Source organism: Octodon degus, unplaced genomic scaffold (genome assembly GCF_000260255.1).
Source record: "Octodon degus isolate 3935 unplaced genomic scaffold, OctDeg1.0 scaffold00031, whole genome shotgun sequence".
Taxonomy (NCBI): Eukaryota; Metazoa; Chordata; class Mammalia; order Rodentia; family Octodontidae; genus Octodon; species Octodon degus.
Genome location: NW_004524607.1, coordinates 6,723,774 through 6,744,395, shown reverse-complemented (window position 1 = coordinate 6,744,395; position 20,622 = coordinate 6,723,774). Strand labels below are relative to the sequence as shown.

The 20,622-nt window shown below is 43.2% G+C and overlaps 1 protein-coding gene across 1 annotated transcript in view; it reads right to left on the bottom strand.

Annotated features, from left to right (window-relative positions):
- Nucleotides 1-20,622, bottom strand: part of Vps41 (VPS41, HOPS complex subunit) — a 183,426-nt gene that overhangs the window by 55,504 nt on the left and 107,300 nt on the right. The window contains exons 10-14 of the mRNA XM_023713367.1: nt 19,973-20,058; nt 18,336-18,427; nt 5,301-5,398; nt 1,891-2,020; nt 95-210 (exon numbers count right to left, since the gene is read on the bottom strand). Of these exons, the coding sequence (XP_023569135.1) occupies nt 95-210; nt 1,891-2,020; nt 5,301-5,398; nt 18,336-18,427; nt 19,973-20,058 (522 nt within the window). The remainder of the gene's footprint in view (nt 1-94; nt 211-1,890; nt 2,021-5,300; nt 5,399-18,335; nt 18,428-19,972; nt 20,059-20,622) is intronic.

Below are 20,622 nucleotides of genomic sequence, written 5' to 3'. Positions count from 1 at the left end.
CTCTCCTTCAACTAAAGGTAAGATTTGCTACAAAAATCTTCTATCCTCTGTTCCCGACAAGGCAATACCCTGAAGAAATTAAAATCGAAACTACTTCATATTTCTTCTTCTCGAGGAGCCAGTCGATGTGATCATCCTGGTCTCGCTCCTTGGCCACGACGACATCCCTCGGACTCACGATGTAGAAGAGCGATTCCCCTTCGGAGTATTCTAGAGGGAAAGAGGAGAAGTGGGTGCCTCCACAGTAGTGTGCCAGAGGCTGCAGGGCCCCACTTAGTCTACTGACTTCAGGGTGAACAAGAATTTGTCTGTCTCTGCAGTGAGTGTGTTTGCCTCTGCCAGGGAAGCAGATATAATATACTTCAGTGCTTTGCAAAAAATTTAAGTTTAAAATTATATGAAAGGGGAAGCAAAGAAGGCAAAAAGGAAGAAGGAAAATGGAGAGGCTAAAGAAAACACATACTACAAGACCTAAAAAACTAAAGTGGCTTTAAAATTTTATACTTAATATATTAACACTCTGCCTTCAGATGAAGAACAGTACTTAAAATTTGCCATTTCTGTTGCATGTCATAATTCCTCTATTGTATGTAAACTTTATTTATGGTCATTTACAACACTCTTCTATTTTTACCGAACAATTACACCCTGCATTCAACAATAAATGTTTCCTTCTCATCCAGGTCAAGGCCATCAAAAGCATAAATGACAGGCCCAGGGGATATAATCTATCATTTCAGCATGGTGTGTACAATGCCAATGGTGAGGGTTTCTTGCAGAATTCAATTATAAAACCTGTTCAGAAGTGTTTCTTAGTGTGCAGCTAAATTTGCTGTGAGCAAAATACCTAGACTGGACACAGGGTGGCAAATCACAGTTGCCTCTTGCCAAGTCTGGAACATATGCTCACAGTCTCCAACTTATTAAAGAGCTTCGTGTAACGAAGTTCAAATAGCTATAGACTATTTCTTCATTTCTTCGGCTAAAATGAGAACTGAAAATATTCTTACAAAATGTCAGATTTTTTAATATAGGAAAGGATTTCTAAAAAGCCTAACTATTCTGTTTTCCCAACATACTTTACAGGGAAATGATACTCCACCACACACATCCTTGTATGGCTAAGTAACAGGGATCCTCTTTAGTTTTTGAGTAGTGAGTAAGTGCATTCACCCACCCTCTCTGGTCTTCACCTGAGGTCCAGTCAGGCTGAAGGGCTCTTCCTGGGTTCAGCGCTCAGTTCCAAGCACAACCACAACCTTTCTCAAAGATATAGCTGGGATGATTCAATAACCACAGTCACACCTCTGGACATCATCTTAAGTGTTACTTAAACCTTTAGACAATGGAAACAATGCAATAGAGGCTGAGGAGCCCAGTTCTCATCACTATCCTCATCTCACGTCTACCTTCCCTTCTGCTATTAGAGCTCGGGCGAGCTCTGCAGTATCACTGGAACTAGATACTCTGTTGTTTCTAAGAGGAGGCCAACCGAGATATTCTTTGAGATCCTTTCAGCCCTGTTACTTAAATTCCTCATGTGGTGGCACATACCTATAATCCCAGCACTCTGGGAGGCTGAGGCAAGAATATTATAGCTTTGAATCCAGTTTAAGCACAACAGTGAATTGAGGCCATGTCTCAAAATAAAATGTAAAAAGAGGGCTAAATCCTAGCACTCTGGGAGGCTGAGGCAGGAAAATTACAGCTTTGAATCTAGTTTAAGTACAACAATGAATTGAGACCGTGTCTCAAAATAAAAAGAAGGCTAGGGATATAGTTTAATGTGAAGGCTATAAATAAATAAATAAATTCCCTTTTGTGTGAGTTGAGGACAGAACAGCAAATCCCCTAAGAAGTCCCAGGAGCCAGCTCTTCCTCGGCACTCACCTAAATGGTAATCCCGGCACTCATTCTCCTGGAAGCCCCTGACTGTCAGGGCATCAGAGGAGATCTCCTCACAAGTCTCGGGGAGCGGCTGGATGATGTCCAGTCTTGGCCTGGCGCAGTATTCTCTTTCCTAGGACAGAAAGACAGGGAGAGGCTCATGTTAATTACGTTGCTGTAAGCCATACCCCTTGATTCAGGGTGGGTGTCCATGCTTTGACTTCATCATTCTGGACCACATAAGCCTTTCTGACTGCCTGTTGTGGACAGCTCCTCACACTGTCCCACTTTTTTTGGGTGATACACAGGCCTGGCACATGTGGATGCCACAGCCTATTTCATCCCAGGAAAACAGTGGCCAAAGATATGACACTTAGATGGTTTCACTGTATCTCTTCTACATGAATGTGTGGAAAAGTAAATATTATCACAAACTACTACACTGTTCTGGTGAGGAAAGCCAAAGAGGCCACAGTACCCTCTCAATCCACCTTGCTGAGGCAATGGAGATGCTCTCCATTTGCACCAACTAATAGGCAGACACCTGATGCAGGCAGCTATTGGAACACAGGAGCTGATAGCACTGTGACCAAGATATCCGATCTTTAAGTTTACTTAATTTTAGTGAGTCTAAACATACGCAGCCACGCACAGCTGATAACTGGCTTAAGACAGCAAAGTTCTAGATGGAGACAGAGAGGGAAAGAGGAGCTAACATTTGTTGAAAACCTGTGGCGAGTCAGCAGACCCAGCAGGTGTTCTATACAAGCTGCTCATTGGATGCTAAAACGAACACTGCAAAGTTAAGTATTATTCCATGTTACACATAAATTAGGATCAAAAAATTAACTAAGGTTAAAGGTGAATATGTCAAAGATAAGAGCAAAGATCTGGAAAAACTGGGACTTAAGATGGATCTTAGATTTGAAGGCAAATGTGTTCTACTTTAAACCTTAATGGTCTGTGATGATTTGGCAGACAAGTATAAAACGCACACTTGAATTCACGTTGAAGATAACAATACTTCAAGCACTCTGATGTGGGTGTTGGGGCGACACAGACGAGGGGAGCCAAATGCTGAAAAAAACCTCAGAACTGTAACAGATCTCTGAGTTTCCCAAATGAAACAATAAACCTTGATTTGCCGATCAGTTTTGTTAGGAAAACTGAGAAATAACTGCGTCAGCTCCCATCTCCACTGAAAACATTCCAAACAGCAACTACAAAAGGTCAGCGAGCAGGGCAAAAAAACTACAGAATATATAGTATACAATTTAACAGATTTATGGAGAAATGAGAAAGTCAAGTGTTAAAGATAAAAAACAAGGCAAGGCAAAACTGAAAAATTTAAATATTTAAAAATTGAATACAATAAATATGATGACATCAAAACCAGAGTGGTAAAGTAGAAAAAAAAATTTTGAATGACAACAAGAAAAGTATCAGCTACACGACTCGTCTCATTTTACAACCCTTGGTCTCACCTTACAACCCTTGCTCCCTGGCTAAAGAGGCTGCCAGGAGGGAATGGACTTGGCAACAGCAGGCTTCTGCTCCAAATGACTACGGGTCCCTAGAGCCTGGGACAATCGTAACACACCTGCGTTATTAATAAATGAAAGAAAAGCAAAACATGGGGGATGGCCTCATAATTTAAGATGTATCCACTAGGCAGAATGGTGCACAGCCAACACTGCCCAGGTCACACATGCATGTAGAGCCAAGGAGCAACACACACAAAGTGGGCGGCAGGAAGAGTGAGGGCCGGAACTGCACACACAGGCACATCTGTAAAACGCATCACGTGGAAAATATTTCAGTGCTAATACTGAATGATGGAAAGTAAATTTTATTTAATAGCATTAAATGTCTTTTCAATATGAAAAAAGGAAAAGGGAAAGAGGGAAGGGCCTGAAGCCAACCACTATTCCTTTTGCCTTAAATTTTTATTAGCTTATTCTGTAATGACCTAAGGTGTACTCTGGTGGTAGGTGAAATGAGCTTCTAAATGCACTGGGACAAACATAGTAAGTCATCACCAACTTCACCTCTTCCTCTGAAAAAATTTTATTTTCTAATTTGCTCTGTAGGTCTGGCCTTTCTTTGGTTTTTATTTCTTTCCAATACTCTCTTTTATTAACAAAGGTTTCCTTTTTCTATCCTCATTTTTTGGTCAGTTGTTTATTACACTTTTCCTTTTTCATTTTACTGCTTCTTTCTCGAATTCTTTCAATCACATTCTTAGTCTTCCCCACATTCTTCATCAAAAAGCATTCTATCTACCCCCTCAGGAGCCACTGCTGCTCTTTATTTCCAAAAAATAAATAAAATAATAATAAACTGATGTCCTGCAACAGGCCCAGCAGCCAACCCTATCGATTTCAGGAGGCTGGAGTGTTCACTTAGGTCTGCAGCACTGCATCGCCTAGCAACATGGGCACCCAGCGCTCCAGTTACTATAGTGACGGCTCTTAACACAAGTGCTCGCTCAGGGAAGTGCTGGAGTGCAGCTACAACTTCAAAACAAGGGCTCCCAGGGCCCTTCTCCCCCATTTTATTCTGTGTCATTTGGGGGTGGGGGAATGAAGGAGGACAGCAGAACAAGGAGCACTCGCTTGCCTACTTACCATAAAGGGACAGACCACCACCTGCAATTTCTTTTATATACAGCACCCAAACGAAAATTCTTTACAACAAAACTCTCGTTTGTGCCTTGAAGCTGCCCACGCCATTCCCTTCCTGGCAGCACCTGCACTCCAACAATACAGGCAGGCTGGCGTCAAGCCTTCCCAGGACGCCAAGTTCACCTGCCCTCTGCTGGGCTGAGTGACGCTGGCTTCCTGCCAGATGATCTGTGGTCTCTGTTGCCACACATCCCAATATATGCTCATTCACGCTGCTAGCTCAGAGTTAGCATCAGGTCACTTCAAAGCAATGTCCAAGCTACTCAGAATCACTAGGCCACCGCAAAGCAAACATACATGTGGGGACCACAGGAAATAACGAACGGGCCTGTCCATAACTCCCTCTGACCACAGGGACCCCCAGTGTTCCAGCCAATCAACTTCACTGCTGTCATTTCTACTAATGTGCAGTGTCAGCTCAGCTTCTCTGCCTTTCAGCAAAAGGAATCCTTCGTTCCTTTTTACTAAAATGCCAAGAGACTGATGGAGGAAAAAAAGGAAGAAAATGACTTTCTTCTTTGCTTAACAATAGGAACAAAGACAGGTGGTGAAGGGAGCAGCTGCAGGAAAACACGGCAGGTCTCTGGGGTTACCTCTGCAGTCTTCTTTCAGGGTTCATGAAGTTCTGCCCAGAAGACAAAGAGCAGACTCCTCCGCTAGGTGACATGACCTTGTGAGATGCTACACATGAACCCCAAGTTCCTCTGCACCAGGGAGGAAAATAATTACCGTCTTTTCAGAAACCTCCTTCACATAGGAAAGTACAACAAGCTGGTCACAGAGAGGTGCAAGGCCACTGATGTAGAATTCAGTTTCGAACTGAGACACTGCAAAAAAGAATAAAAGAAGACGTAAGACTCACCATTAAAAAGGAGCGAACGGCAACGTGCAACCTGGATGCATCCACTTAGATGCTAGATAGATCCTTTTCAAAAAGAAGTGATCCATATTTAAGGAACAATCCATTTTTAAGGAGATGGAAGTGCTAATGAGGTTGATTTGGTCACTGCACATTGTATGCAATATTTCATCACTGTACTACATTAATACATACAGTCAGAGGTCCCATTAAGGAGGTCACAAAAAGGGGGCACAGCTAGACCCATTTCCACCATGCAGCACGGAAGCTGCTTCTATAATCAGGTCTAAGAAGGACATGCAGGAACTGAGACTTGAAAATTTCCCCAAACAAAAGTGAATCCTAGGACAACAGTGTCATGAATGAGACTGTTAACAAATCACATGGTTAAATCACATCAAGCATTTTGGACCCCACAAAACCCAATGGAGACCATCATTAATTACAATACTACTTTTTTCAAATGCCTGAGTTTGTTTTCCAGAATTGGAGCATTACAGTGGTACAGCGATCATGAGAAACGTGCTCTGGAATTGTAAAACACGATTTTTAAAATTCTGGTATTAAATAAAAACTTTAAAGTTAAAAAAAGGAAAAAGAACACACAGATTATACTATGATCAAGCATCATTATTTCTTTAGTGAAATAAAGGTTAGAGAAAAAGATGCCCTTTTTAAGAAACAGTCTATTTAAATTTTAGAAGAAATCTGACGGCATTCAGGAAGAGCGCTTCACTACGCTTCACCTGAAGGATCTGAAAGCAGCTCAGTGGAGGAAGCTGAAATATCACTACGCTGTGACCCTAATGGGTAGGAGCTGTACAACAGAAATCACGCTTTTTGAGATAATGAGCTTTGGGGTCACTTGTTACACAGCTGATATAGTAATATTATGGGCTGGAGTTCTTCCTGGAGTCACAGGATGCACTTAGAGACTCAGGTGAGAGTAAGCTCTCTTTTGGACCCATCCCATTTTCTAAGACTTTCTTGATTCAAATCATCCCCACATCTCTGGGATTAGCTGCACTTAGGTAACGTCTCCAGTGAAATGACTCTTTCTCCATGTAGGGGAAGTCAGTGAATCACACTGCAAACAATACTGAATGTGGACTCAGGAAATCTCAGAGATAAACTACTAAAATGAACCTGAACAAGTCATTTGACTTCTATGGGTTAGCTTTTTCCATCTATGATACATAAAAATAAAAGTAGAAATAAAATCCATGACATAGATGAAATGCAGGCTACCAAACTTTTCTTTTTCCTCTTCTTCTGCTTTGCATAGGTGCTCCTTGTCTTTACCTTATACAAATATTTTTGCAATTTAATTTTCACACTAAAACAGATAACACAATATTTCCTAAATAGTTAACAACACAGCCATTAAAAAAGGATAGTATTTCTTATACTTTGTCCTTGATTAGATCACTTAAGTGATCATGGGATCCTGAGAAACACTGTAAAATGAGATTCCAAAGTAGATTCTGCTCCCAGTTTCTCAATTAACATAGTTCATACGTAAGAGCCTCAACCACAAGGCAGAGATGGACACAATCGGTGCAGCCAGGCTGAAGAAGGGTCCAGAGACATCACTGTGCTGTGTAGAGGTGGGGACAGTGGGGGTGAATGGAGTGCTACAGATGCTATTGAGGAACGTGAGGCCACAGGACCCAGTGATGGAGAGGGTGGATACCACCTTTTAGAAGACATGATATACAGGCACATGAACGGGAAGTCTTGGTTGCCATCACTTCTGACTGGCAAAATGGACATGAATTCTTTTATCAAATCAAGATCCATCACTGAAATGTTACCGTATGTTTCTCTGCCAGCAACCTGGGTGAAGAACACAGACTCAGCAATGCTGCAGGGACCCTTCTTTCCCATGAGGTTCCCAAGGAGGCCCTGCTGTGCTTGCTTGCCACAGGCACCCGCAGAAAGCACCACTCTAGTGCAAGACATGGTGGGTGAGCCAGGTGTTTTCTGCATTTAGGAAATGCATTGGCCTGCCCAGGCCTATGGAAAGGCAGTGCTGGTGCCTCCGAAAGGTAACCAAATATCCACCCAGGCCCGAGTTTCATGAACGAGCTGGGAGACACAGAACCAAAAAGCTAGGAAACGGTCCCACCCAAACCTTCCATCCTCTGCATTCCCATTCCCTGGCCTGCAACAGCCCACACAAATAAGACAGGAAACTTCATGGTCTCCAAGTGTACAATAAAAACTCCAATAATGTGTTCTTGGAGAAAATAAGATTGCAGAAGCAAATTCTCAACTCCAGGTATTGTTTAGTACTTATTTGTTAAGTACTAAGTACATTAGACTTTGCTACTTGAGAATTAGTAATAATTTAGATAGACTACATGTAGTAGTAACAAATTGCAGACCCTAATTATGTTATTTATAAAGGAAAAGATTTTGTGGATAAAAATGACATTATCAAGATTTTCAGAGGCACAGAAACAAGACATCCACATCCAGATGAAACTAAAACAATGTTTTTACTATAAGTAATTTCTTAATATCAGCACACATCATCTAAAAGAATGCAAAATTGTGGTTATATTAATCCAGGATGATTCACAAATTCAGAGTTCAAAATGGCTATTTACCTCATCTGTGCGTACTCTACCATGCAGCAGTTCATCTCCATTAATGCCCATTAGTAATGAAATCATATTTTTTTAAAAAACTCATTTCTAATTTGGTTTGTTTGTCCATGAAATGTTTGCACCTATTCTGCCTTAAAACAAGTCACTACAGAAGGAAGGGCAGGGTCTTGTTCTTCCATTATTCTTTGCTCACACAATGAAACATAAATGGTTTTAGGACTAAGACAATACAATTTAATTTTCATATTAATGCTGAATCTAATGGCTGGCCAGAGACACAGGTATCAGAATAGAAGTTGAGAGAAAGAAATACTGAATGTAGTATTTGTTCTTCTAAAGAGAACATAGAGAAAATATATACACATTTATGAGTTGACTTTGCTAAACATTTTCAGGTAATCACTGGCTTTATATTTCAAATTTCTAGCAGGCCAGTGAAGCTTTACTTACTTTTCCTGAAATTTTACTTCATTGCATAGAATAATGATTTTAATAGCTTTAATTTAAAAAAAATCTTTTTCCTTAAGGAAACTTACTTGAATACAGGTGGTTATAGGTCTAATGCCTCACCTTTGAATGAATTATCCAGAAAAGATAAATCAAAGTAAACAAAAACAAATTCTGTTGTGTTGATAGGACATATATAAAACTAGAAAGCAAAAGCTGGAGGATGAAAAGAGTGATGCTTCACCACAAGGTGCTGTGGGTGGTGCAGGGACGGTTCCAGGCTGGGCCCATGGTGCAGCAGCCACAGGCAAGGCGTCTCACTGAGCACTAGGGCAGAAAGCACCATGGCTACAGCAGCCTTCCTCTTCCTGAGGGCAGGAAGGGGGCCTGCGCATGCTGGCTATTCCAGAACATTCAAGCACTCCTAGCCTTGGTACAAGGACTAACTTAAGGCAAAGGAAATATAGACAGCCACCCCAGTGGATTAAGAGAAAAAGTTTCACAAGAGCTGTTCACATGGAAATTCCCTTCAGCCAAGTCCTCTGGATCCACACTGAGGACGAGACGAATATAATTCTGTGCCGCCCAAATTTTATCATTTCAACTTGTAATGACTTAAGTTATTTAATGAGATTTCATACTTTCTATTCTCATACTAAGTTTTTAGAACCTCAAAAATGCTACATCTCAACCTGCCACCATGAGAAAACCACAGTACAAACATTCAGTGGCCTCGTATGGACAGAGAGGACCATACTAGTGCAGGTCCACAGGCCCAGGGTTTTCTTTTCTTTGTATTTAAGGTTCAGTAATTTTATGAGAATATATATTTTGTTGTTTGTTTTCTGTGGTGTAAGGGAAGGAGGCCAGGCCCTTGCACAAGTTGGCAAGCACTCCACCAACTCACCCTATTCCTCTTTAACAGCAGTGAACTTAGCCACAACTGGCTGCTATCACTGAAAGCTCTAATGCCTTGGAGTGCACCTAAACGCCACACATCTGAGATCTCGCTTTAGGTACAGTGTCTTCTTTTAATTCACAGTTTTACATTCTGTTTCGCTGCTGTTGTTGATTATTTCAGGAAGCGCTGTTCGGCTGTTCTTTCTTCCTGTTATGTTGCTCTATTCCTGTAGGCTCTGGGGTGCACTCTTCGGCAAGGACATCGACCATTGCCCCCCTCATTTTCCTTAACCCTTAGTGTGGACTGCCCTTGCCACTCCTAGGGCTTACCCTGAGGTTAAGTCACTAGTCCTGTACTCTCTTCCAGTCTCCTACCCTGCCTCTTCTCACTTGGTGGAAGGGCCAGGTACCTGCTTTCTCAGGTTCCCTGGCTCTACTCCTCCCCACCTCTACCCAGGTCCTCCATCTCCTTGGGCTTCTGTAGCTTCGCCCTTGAGCGCTCTCTGCTACGCTGTCCTGGCTGCTCATCATGAGGCTGAGAGACACAGCTGGCTGCAGGCCCTTTACCCCATTCTCTGCAAAGCCAGCTGTGCTGAATTCTCCTAGTCTCACCCCAGATTTGCGGGGTCCCTGCTCCGCTCTGCTTTCCCCACACAGACGTGCAGCCATGGCAGGCTCTGTCCGGCAATATTCTGCCTCCACCGTCTGCACTCTGAATTTCAGTACCACCTCCTCATTCAGTCTTTTATCATCATCTGTGGGTGCTTTGTGATCTGCTTGCCCCATTTTTATGTGAGGATGTGGGCAGATTGGCAAATTATGCTGCCACTGCCGGCACCTTCCCAGGATCTTCCAACTACAAAAGGTGAACATGTCAGTGCTTTACACCAGCATTAGCTGCCAGTGCAGTGGGGCCACCAATGACACACGTGATCAGTCTCAGGTAAGTGCCACATGACTGAGTGAGAGTTAACAAGAAAGAACTTTCGTGTGTCTCAGTCTCAGATCTCTGATGGTTACAACTTGAGTCAATGAAAATTCGATGAAAAGGGGCTCACAACTTACCATGCCTTCCATGCTCCAGTGCAAGCATAGAGCCTGAGGCCCCACCCTGACGCACAGGCTGCACCTGACAAAGGCCCAAGACACCGCACGACATGCAAAACCAGGAACCGACATAAAAGAAGGAATAGCAGAAAGCAAGAAAATTAGGTTCCAGCTTGTGTATTGACACAAATAGTGACAAGGACAACTGTTGACTGCTGTCAAGAGACAACGATCCCTTCATCTGTTTTTTTAAGCCACAAATATTAGATTGCAAATGATAAAAATTAATGTTCTACTGAAATATAGAAATCACCCTCCAAATATCAATTAGGTGACCTTACTGTGCTTATCCCCACACTTACAGGGAGACAGTGTTCAAGTCAAAAGGTCTATCTATTATTTATACTCGTATTTAGGTTCTACACACAGAGAGGTAATTTACTGAGAAATGTGGTTATGAAATATGAATTTCTTCAGACTAATGTAATAAACCCTTATTTGTATCTTTCCCCAAATTTTCTTCCAATTAACTTGAGGAAACAATGAGTCTTCTGATTTTAAAAGAAACCATTAAAATATTTTCCTTTTGTATTGAGCAACTAAATATAATGACTATATTAATAAAAGCTCCCATTTAATAAACACACTAATCCCAACCCCGGTGGAGGCTGAGGCAAGAGGATCACACCCAGCCTGAGCAACTCAATCCCTGGTGGCGCCAAAAGAAGGGGCAGTAGTACACAAAAATAGTCTAGATTCCTGCTGTTACCAAAACAGCATCCCTGTTACTTTACAGATGCCCCAAAGCTCAGAGAGACTCAGCAGCCTGATTAATGTCTTCTGTGCAGAAGGCGTGGAAGGGATCTGATGAGGTCTTTACTTCTCTTAGATGTCACTCACATTGGAAAATATAAGTTAGAACATAGAGCTGGTCAGGCTGGCCAGCATCATGGTGTCTAAGAACAGAATGAAAGGTTGGCCAAGCCTCTCGAGACTCTGCCTGCACAGCCAGGGAACCCTGTCCTTCTTTTGATGTTGATAAAAACACTACAGGACACAGAACTTGCACTGCTTTTCTCAGGCCCTTTTTGCTTTCATTCATCCCCAAATGTGCCCACTAGCTAACTGTGACACAGGCAGATGTGGTTTTTATGTTAAAGTTAGTAACATAATAGCCTACCTAAGCTTCTTAGCTGCTGCCAATTTAATTTCTTGTAGCACTGGGAGTTGATACCAACCAGGGCCTTTGCACTGAGCTACATCCCAGCCCTCTTAATTTGAGACAGGGTTTCATGAAGCTTCTGTTATGGCTTATATCTAGATGTCCTCCCAAATTCTAATGTGGTCATAGGTGGGGAGTTTCAAAGGCTGGTTTAGGGTGTATGAATGTGGATTATGGGTGTGATACTGGGATTAAGGCTGTGGAAAATGGAAGCCCCACCCCTGGGTGTAGGTGGCACCAATCAACAGGTTCATAGCCTAGATGAACTATAAAGGGATAGTTAGCTTGCTGCTGCTGCTTGCTGCTTCACTGTCTTTTACCTGCTTTGCCGTTAACTATTTCTTCTCTGCAATCTCCCTCTGCCATGCTATCCTGCCTTGGAGCCAGATGGCTGTGGACCGAAACTTCTACAAACTGTGAGTTAAAACAAACCTTTCCTCCTTTAATTTTGGGTGTCAAGTATTTTGTCTCAGCAATGAGAAAAGTAACTAAGACTTTTACAGGCTGGGCTCAGACTTGTGACCTTCCTGCTGGCTACTGCCTCTCAGAGTGCTGGGATTACAGGTGTGTGCTACCACACTTGCCTAGCTTCTATGATTCTTAAAGAAGAAATGAAAAAGCATGTCAAGTCATTTACAGTAAGAACCATGACTTGCCACTGTCATATACTCATTTATAGGTGCCTCATGATACAGCCTTGTCCCCAGATGTTGTCTCAGTCACCAGACTAGAAAGAATATCCACAGGCTTTCAATGAATTGAACTTTTGTAAAAGTGGCCACTGATCAATGAAAATACATTTGGAAATCACAACATTTCAATAGTTTCAGGGCTGTGCTAGGAAGCAGACATATTAAAGTAAAAATGAGTTCATGATGTTTCACACTCCCACACTGCAGAGAAGACTTGAATCATGGAGTTGAACTGGAGGGAATGGCCGATGGGCAAAATAACATCTCCTGTCAGTTAAGTGAGAAGCTAAACTGATCCAATTAACTGATCTCCTAAATGTCAACACCCATGAGGCGGCAATGATGAGGGATAGCTCCTGTGTGAATCACCACCTGCTGCTCAGAACAGCGCTCAGCAGCAGCGACAAGGATACTTCATGCTGCCGACACTAGCCGGGAAGAAGTGCTCAAGGATGCGCGTGGTCAAAATGTCCGATTCAAAACTGGCCGTGCTGGAGCACACCTATAATCCCAGCACTCGAGGAGGCTGAAGCCAAAGGACTGCCTTGAGTTTGAGGCCAGCCTGGACTACGCAGGAAGGCCCTGTCTCCAACACATTCACACACACACATACATATGATTATCCAAACCAGATAATCATACTTTATATTGTAAATGTAAGCTACTTCAACACACCTAAATTTAAATCAAATACTAAAAACAAAACAAAACCCCCAGCAAACCAGGGCTTTTCTGCTTTTTAAAGGGATTAAAAGCACTGCAATTATCTGGGCTCTATTCCCCTTCCCTAGAAACATCTTTGGAAGCCACCTAACGCAAATGGCTTCTAGAGATTCTCTAACAAATGGAATGACAACAATGAAGGGCTGTGACCTCAGAATAAAGCTAGTGAAAGTATGATTTCTGCCCTCCAATGTGATGTTTCTCTGAACCAAAATCAAAACACAAATTACTGAACCTCCATTTCATCTGCTTTTTTAGAGAAGAAGTAAACAGGTATTCCACAAACAGATATGAGACTGGAAATTCCAGAGAATTTCTACCTGGGGATTTGTATCTACATATCTGGAAAAGCCTCTCCTCCCTAGCTCTGCTGGCACTGAGGCAGGAGACCAGGGTGTGGCAAACTGGCTGGGGAGTGGGCGTAACCTGCTAATCAGACTTCCAGGAGATGCACAGACCAGTTCTCAAAGCTCTGCATGAGCAACCAACATGAGTGCTGCTTTGTCTGCAGTTCTTGCAAGAACTCAAATATGTTTTTCATAGGATAGTCCAGACCACTCCCTGAGGAGTGGGAGGTACAGAAGATGGCTGCCATGAGCTCTCGGTCCCTGTGCTCTTTCTCTCACAGTGGTCTGCTCTCCCCCTGAGGGTGTACTTCTTTTAACTTTTGGTTGGCCCAAAGTTGCTCTGCAGAGCAGGATTCTTTGCCTAAACCTATTGTTTGCACTTGTTATGACTAGGTCTTTGTTCAGGAGAGAAAGACTCTAGAAACCACCTCTAGAGGAGATTCATGAACCCCCAAACCCAGTAACAGTGGGTGTGACCCAGGGCCAGGGCTACACAGCTGAACTGCTGGGGAAGAGCTGTGTGGCCCCACAGTTATGAGCAGCAGCTCTGAACCTAGCTGGACCTGAGTTTAAATGCTGCCTTTTTGCTTATTACAAGTGTAATAATCTTGAGCAGGTGACCTGGGCCCTCTGGACATAGCTTCCTCTCTGATACAATGAAGACAGCAGCCCCTAGCCTCCAGAACACTGTGAAGATGAATGTCATTCACTTCATAATATATTTAGCACTATGCGTTACAGAGCTTGTTGTGAATGGAACAAAACACATTTGACACTTCAGGTGCTTCACATTCTTTAGTGCTGTTTACTACAGAGAAAGTCTATTAGTCCCATGCCAGCAACATGCAAGACTCCAGCACTGTGTGGTAGTTTTTCATCCCTCACAAGAGGAAGGACAGAGAGATGATTATGTAAAAAGGCATATACATTAGAATCACCATTAGAGGTTTTATGGTGTCCACTATAAATTGCTTTTATGTATTTTTTTTATAATACAATGTTAGGGAAAATTCAATGCAGAACAGAAAAATGAATATATTACAAAGTCAAACTGGACTACAAGAGTAAAGAAAATCACACAAAGATAGATCTCATAGAGCCCCCTTGAGTTTAGCAGCAGCTGTCTTAATGTCTACTGAGACTTGAACTAACAGTGGCAACCACGATACTCCTGTACCCCACTGTTGTAACCTGCATGTCAATATCACAGTGCTAACAGGTGGATGAAGGGAGATGCTTTAGTCTAAGGAAAAATTATTTCACAGCTCTCTTATACTATACAAACCTAGCTCCAATTGCCAGATCATTGTGCTGCAATCTGAAAACACAATGACTTGGCTAAATTCTAAAATAATACCATAGGACCAACTAAAGATACCGGCACTAATGAATTAAACTGGAAACAAAATGAATAAGGCAACATGAAAACAAGGGAAACTATTAAAGAGGAAGGGGGACAAGGGAAGGGAGGGTAATGGGGGATGGATTAAAATAAGTGTGCCTACTAATCCTGGCTGTCACCTTGACTGGAATGAGGAGGCCACGCCAATCAGTAAAGCACACATCTGGCTGGGCCTCTGGGTACCCCCCAATACAGCTGGCAGCAGGCAGCACAGCCTTGCCGCCTGGATGGCAAGAAAGCAGCAGGAGGAAGTCAGCCTGTAGTGGCAAAGCTCCACTCTGCTGGAGCAAGTATGATTGCTGCCAATGCCATCAACTGTGACAACAGACTCCAGTTTCTTCAGCCTAGCAACAAGGTCTCACCCCAGGGACTCTAGGGAGCTAGCAGGCCTTCAGTCACAGACTGATCCCGCATTCTTGGTGGCTCGCATCCTGCAACTTCCAGCCTCTTGGCCCGAGGAGCTACTGCTTCCTCCAGCACACAGATGGCTACTGTGCCCTCTCCTATCTCTGCTCCTGTGCACCTACCTAATCAATTCTCTTGTATAAACAACAAACAAACTTAGAGAGCCCTGGCCAATAGAGAATGCTATATAGATGTATGAAAGTGTCACAATGAAACCCATTCATCTGTATGACTAGCATGTGCTATTTTTTTTTTTTTTTTAAATGACATTTCCTTCCCTTTCTCTTCCTGGTTTCCCTGTCATTTATATAGATCCTCAAGTAGTTGTTTACCTCAATTATTTTTTAAACAAATTTCCACATGGAATCAAGGAAAAAGTCAACCATGAATTCCTTGCACGTAAGCAAGCCATAATAGCTGGCAGCAAACACCCAGAAAGTGACACAAACACTGGCTTCATTTACCAACCACAAAGCATCTCTCCAAGCACCATTCCACAGAGATTAGACTGGTGAAAAGACCCAGAGATTAGAAAGTCTCTGTGAGGATTCAAAAGATCTAAGAGATGCTAGCATGAATGTCACAGACATGGATGATGGCCTACCTGCACAACTAATCTGGAAGAAAAAGGTGTACCTGAAAATCCTACAGGCAAAGCTTCTTTGTGGGCTGCTAGCCAGCTGGTGCATTTAGTCTTTGCTATTACTATTTTTCATTTGCAGTATCAATATCCTATTGGCAGGAATAACATTGATATTTTTGAGATGCTGCTTCATACGGGAGGACATAAACATCCAGCTTCTAAGGAGTGTGCACCCACAGATCTTTCTTTACTTTCATTTACTAAAAAACAGCGGCTTGCACTGTTCAGGGCTGAAGTGAACTGCAATCCAGACCTCCTTATATTTCCCCTTTCCTTTATTCTACTCAAGAACTCTTATCCGAGCCACTTTGCCTCCTGCTGTGGAAATGGTTTCTATTCTTACGGTTTTCTCTCACAAGGGGAAAAAAATGGTACTTAACCACTAGGCATAGTAGTAAAATGTTAGTATTGTGATATGGTAAGCACCTCCACATGGTCTAGTTCACATAAACTATAGTGCAAGTGAACTGTGCTTCAGTAATATGCTCCGATGGCTCTGGGCCAATGCAGCCACCATGGGGACAACTGTTAGCAGCCAGGGTGCAGACAGGAGTGTGCACGTGATAATCACTGCCACAGTCTAGTGAGCAACTACGAGTGCCAAGTACGACCTTCGGCCTGTGGCCCTGTCGGTCCGGCTCTCACCATCATGGAAGGAAGTACCCCTGTTTCTACCTAATATGTGGTGAAAGGGGTTTAGGCCACCTCATCATGATCGCACATTCATTCAGCGAATTGCCTGGGCTCCTCGGCTTTCTGATGGTTCTGCAGTTAGCTTCTACCCATTTACACCACAGCAGCAGGGTCTCGGATAAGTTCCTTATCTCCCTGACCCTCAACTTCTTCAACAACAGACCGAAAAGCTGGACCCCCCAGAAGTGGTGCGAGAGTGCAGAGAGTTTGTGTGGTTAACACAGTGTGAGGCCTTATGCTGAGTATGTGAGCCATGCATACCCACCAAGTAGAGAAGGTGACAGCTCCTGTATTTTGGTACTTCTCTGACAGTTATTGTTATGTGTCTACATTAAAAATTCAAATATCATATCTCGGAACATGATGTACTGAGATGTTCAGTGTTTTTTTTTTTTTTTTTTTTCCCCTGACAGGGAAGAGAGAGCAGGAAAAAAGGACAGTGAAACAATATTACTTTTCTAATTATCAGTCTTCTCTACTGTCTTATTCCTCAGATTTTCTCATTGTATTATTGTACATATACCTATTTAGTCCATAATCTGGAACTATATATTTATTTTTCTCTAAAGTTAGAAAAAAATCAAACTTTTGACATATGGGAAATGCAAACCAAATGAATTCATTTCAGTGTTGCTTTGCTATAATAACCCATCAAATATTTATTTCCTGTTCACCATCCAAATGGGCAAATGGACTTCATAGTTGACCTATAATATGCTAAAAGTTTTTCCCCTAGAATAAATTTTACCAACTGAATTAGAAAAGTAAGGGCATACTGTCCTTGACAGATTTCTCCTGGGCAGCTGTTTGCCAGTCATCACCTCACTCAACATGATGTTATTCGGCACCTACTGTGTGCCAAGCACTGGGCCAAGGCCAGGTGACACCAACAGTGAGCAGAAGCAGTAGCAGTGGACACTGGCAGCCATGTGACAGTCCAGCAATGTCACAGGGACACAGCCAGGAATCATGTGATGGCTGCCACAGCCTCTCGCCAATGGTGGTGTAGTGTTAAACAAGCCCACAGGGGACGTGGCCTGTTTGGGTCCAATGGGCCCAGGAAAGCAGCACTTGAGATAAGTCTGAGTAAGCATCAGAGAAGCGAGAAGCAAGAAAGCCATTCTAGACAGAGAGGAAGGAGGAGCCTAGACCGTGTGTTGTAAGAGAGAGAAGTTAGCAGGCTGCTGACCCATGCCCCACACCAAGAACCACGTCTCCCCTCGTCATCCTAGGAATGGGAGGACGATGGCATGATCCGATCTGTATGTCCACTATGGTGGAGTTACACACAGTGGGAGGAGATAACCAGGCCTACAGCTGCCACTGTGGTCCTGCTCAAAACCCAGGGCAGCCTGGCCCGACTAGCAACAATATAAAGTAGGACTCAGAAGGGGCAAGGGGGCAGGAAAGGTATCAGCCCTGCCTCAGCTATGCGCATGAATTAACACTAACACCTCTTGCGACTCACTTGGGGAACAGCTTCTTCCCCAGATAGTACTGATGCGATTACGGAAGCATGCAGAAATGTGTCCAAAACTCAGCCTCGTGGTTATCCAACTTTAAAACCAACTACAAGACTCATTTGAAATTTTAAAATATGATGTTTTGAAAAGGGTTTCCAAATAAAATTCCAAAACATAAAGCTCCTGGGTGTTCTTTAGGGACATGCAAAGGGATGAGACCTGAGGAAAAACATGGCCTCACACTCCACGTACTCAGGGCAGGGACCTTTGCAGCTTTACACCCGGAGAAGGTAAGAGAAGAAGCCATACCTATTTCAACATAGCGACTCGGCAAGTCTCGCATTTCACTGGCGTGTCGTTCCTTCACCGAGCATATCTGGAAAATAAATCCAGAGGTTAGTCTGTTCAGCCAGAGGGAAAATCTTCATAAGAGATGATTCAATACATGACACTGTTGTTAAATTAACCATGTAGCCCTGAAGACGGAAGGCATACAATCTACGGTGTGACTTTAATGATAGAAATTAATTTGAACGATATACAGCAACCAATGCATCTATTCTCTAACATTATTCTTCAATAAAGCCATACTCAAAAACTGGGCACGGTGGTGCACACCTATAATATTGGCACTGCGGGAGGCTGAGGTCGGGACATTGCAAGTTTGAGTCCAGCCCAGGCAACTCAGCAAGATCCTGGCTCAGAATGAAAATTAAAAATGGGCTGAGAATGTAGCTCAGTGCAAAGGCCCTGGGTTCAATTCCCAGTACCACATCAGAGACAGAGACAGAGACAGACAGAGACAGACAGACAGAGGCAGAGAGACACAAAGACACAGTTTTATTCAAGGGCAAAGAAAGAAAACTTCAAGGTTGTTTTAATGTATTCTTATGACCCAGTCTCTGAAGCTCCTCCACCTGAGGAGTACAGTCACATGGGACAGCAAAGACACTGCCGTCAGCCACAGAACATAAGTACTAGGGTGGGCTCCTCAGTTCTACTGCTCAGTGCTGTTGTGAGGGGATCAAAGTGCCCACAGGGATCTTCTCAGAATGTGCCCCTGTTATCCAGTGATCTATGAGTATATTTCTTTATCTCACATATAGGGCCGTGCTAGAAGATTTAACCAAAAATCCCATGGCTAACGCGGCCCGTGCTCACATTAGAGTTGATATTTCTGGTTACACATCAGTTATTCATTTCACTGTTGCGAAAGGAGTTTGCCGAGGGGCAGGTGCTCTTGTTATCTCAAGTGTGTTATGACCCATGTATTACAGAACCAGGGCCGCAGCCCGCTCTGAGTATGGCACTCTCCACAATGTTATAAGGGAAGAAAGAGCAGTGCAGAGGAGGGACGGAAGCGGGGTGGTGACAACATGACCTGGCCTGTAAGTAACATACTGCTACAGACTTTTACAGAAAAAGGGGCCAGCCTCTACCCTGGTGTGCAGTATGGGGAGAAGCATACACACCACCAGCCAACTGCTCAAGGTGGGCCACGTCCTCAGTCTCCTGTCTCCTCCCACCCCTCACGCATACACAGACATACCACACGTATGTGCATCAACAGTGTTTGTGGATGACGCTGGATATCTCCTGCCTTCTATGCTGTAGTTTCGGAAGGAAAATGTTCAGTTTTGTAATAACAAACACAAAATTGATGGAAATTCAGCCATCCAAATAAGACTGACCCTACAGTCAAATGCTAATCTTATACAACTTCCCTCATTATCAGGTTTTTGCTTTTTTCTCTAGTGTGGCTACATTCCAGAAAATTCTAAGATAAAAACCCAAAAGGGAAAGCAAACTTTATTTATTGCTCTGGCACAAAGAAAACACCAGACAAACTTCTCTGTGGAAGCTACTTATGTTTATCTAACAATTTAGTATAAATAATTTACTACCTTATTTAAATATTCTAGAGCTTTTTACTCACAGGAACATACTGTAATTTACTTGATAGATGTCCTTTTTGGTCCTTAATTTTCCTCCTTTTGAGCTTGTAAAATATCCACACTTTTACCCAAACTTTCTAGGGAAACCAGAACCCGTGTGACAGGCACGCTGCATTCCGCGCCGCCAACTGAACAGCTATCTCCCGTGCTGATAAAGAGCATGTGTAGTGCCACAGGGCTGGGAGTACAGCTGGAAAGCCAATCTCCTAAGAGCACTAGCTAGCACTTTCTGAGTGACCACCAAGCACAAGTCCTGAGCAAAGGGTATTTTCTCAAGATTATGGCGCAGTGGGGAAGACACCAAGCAGGGAGAGGAGGAGACATATGAAGGGACAGGTACACAGGACAGTGTGACAGCCTGGACCTTAACTGGAAGGTCCACCAGACAGAACAGAGCAAGGGCAAATGGGGCAGCATGAGGCTGGGCCACATGAACCCTGGGAGCTGTGGTAAACATCTGTCCTCCTATAGGTAAGGAGTGCACCTCAAATGGTTTACAGAGGACAGTGACCTCTGTTCTGCACACCAGAGACAATTTTAGCCACACTGCTGAGGAGACAATCAAGGGGGAAAACCCCAGGAGGGGAGCCCTGACAGGTAGGAGAGGGAGAGTAGATCTCAGGGTACAGTCTTAAGGACTA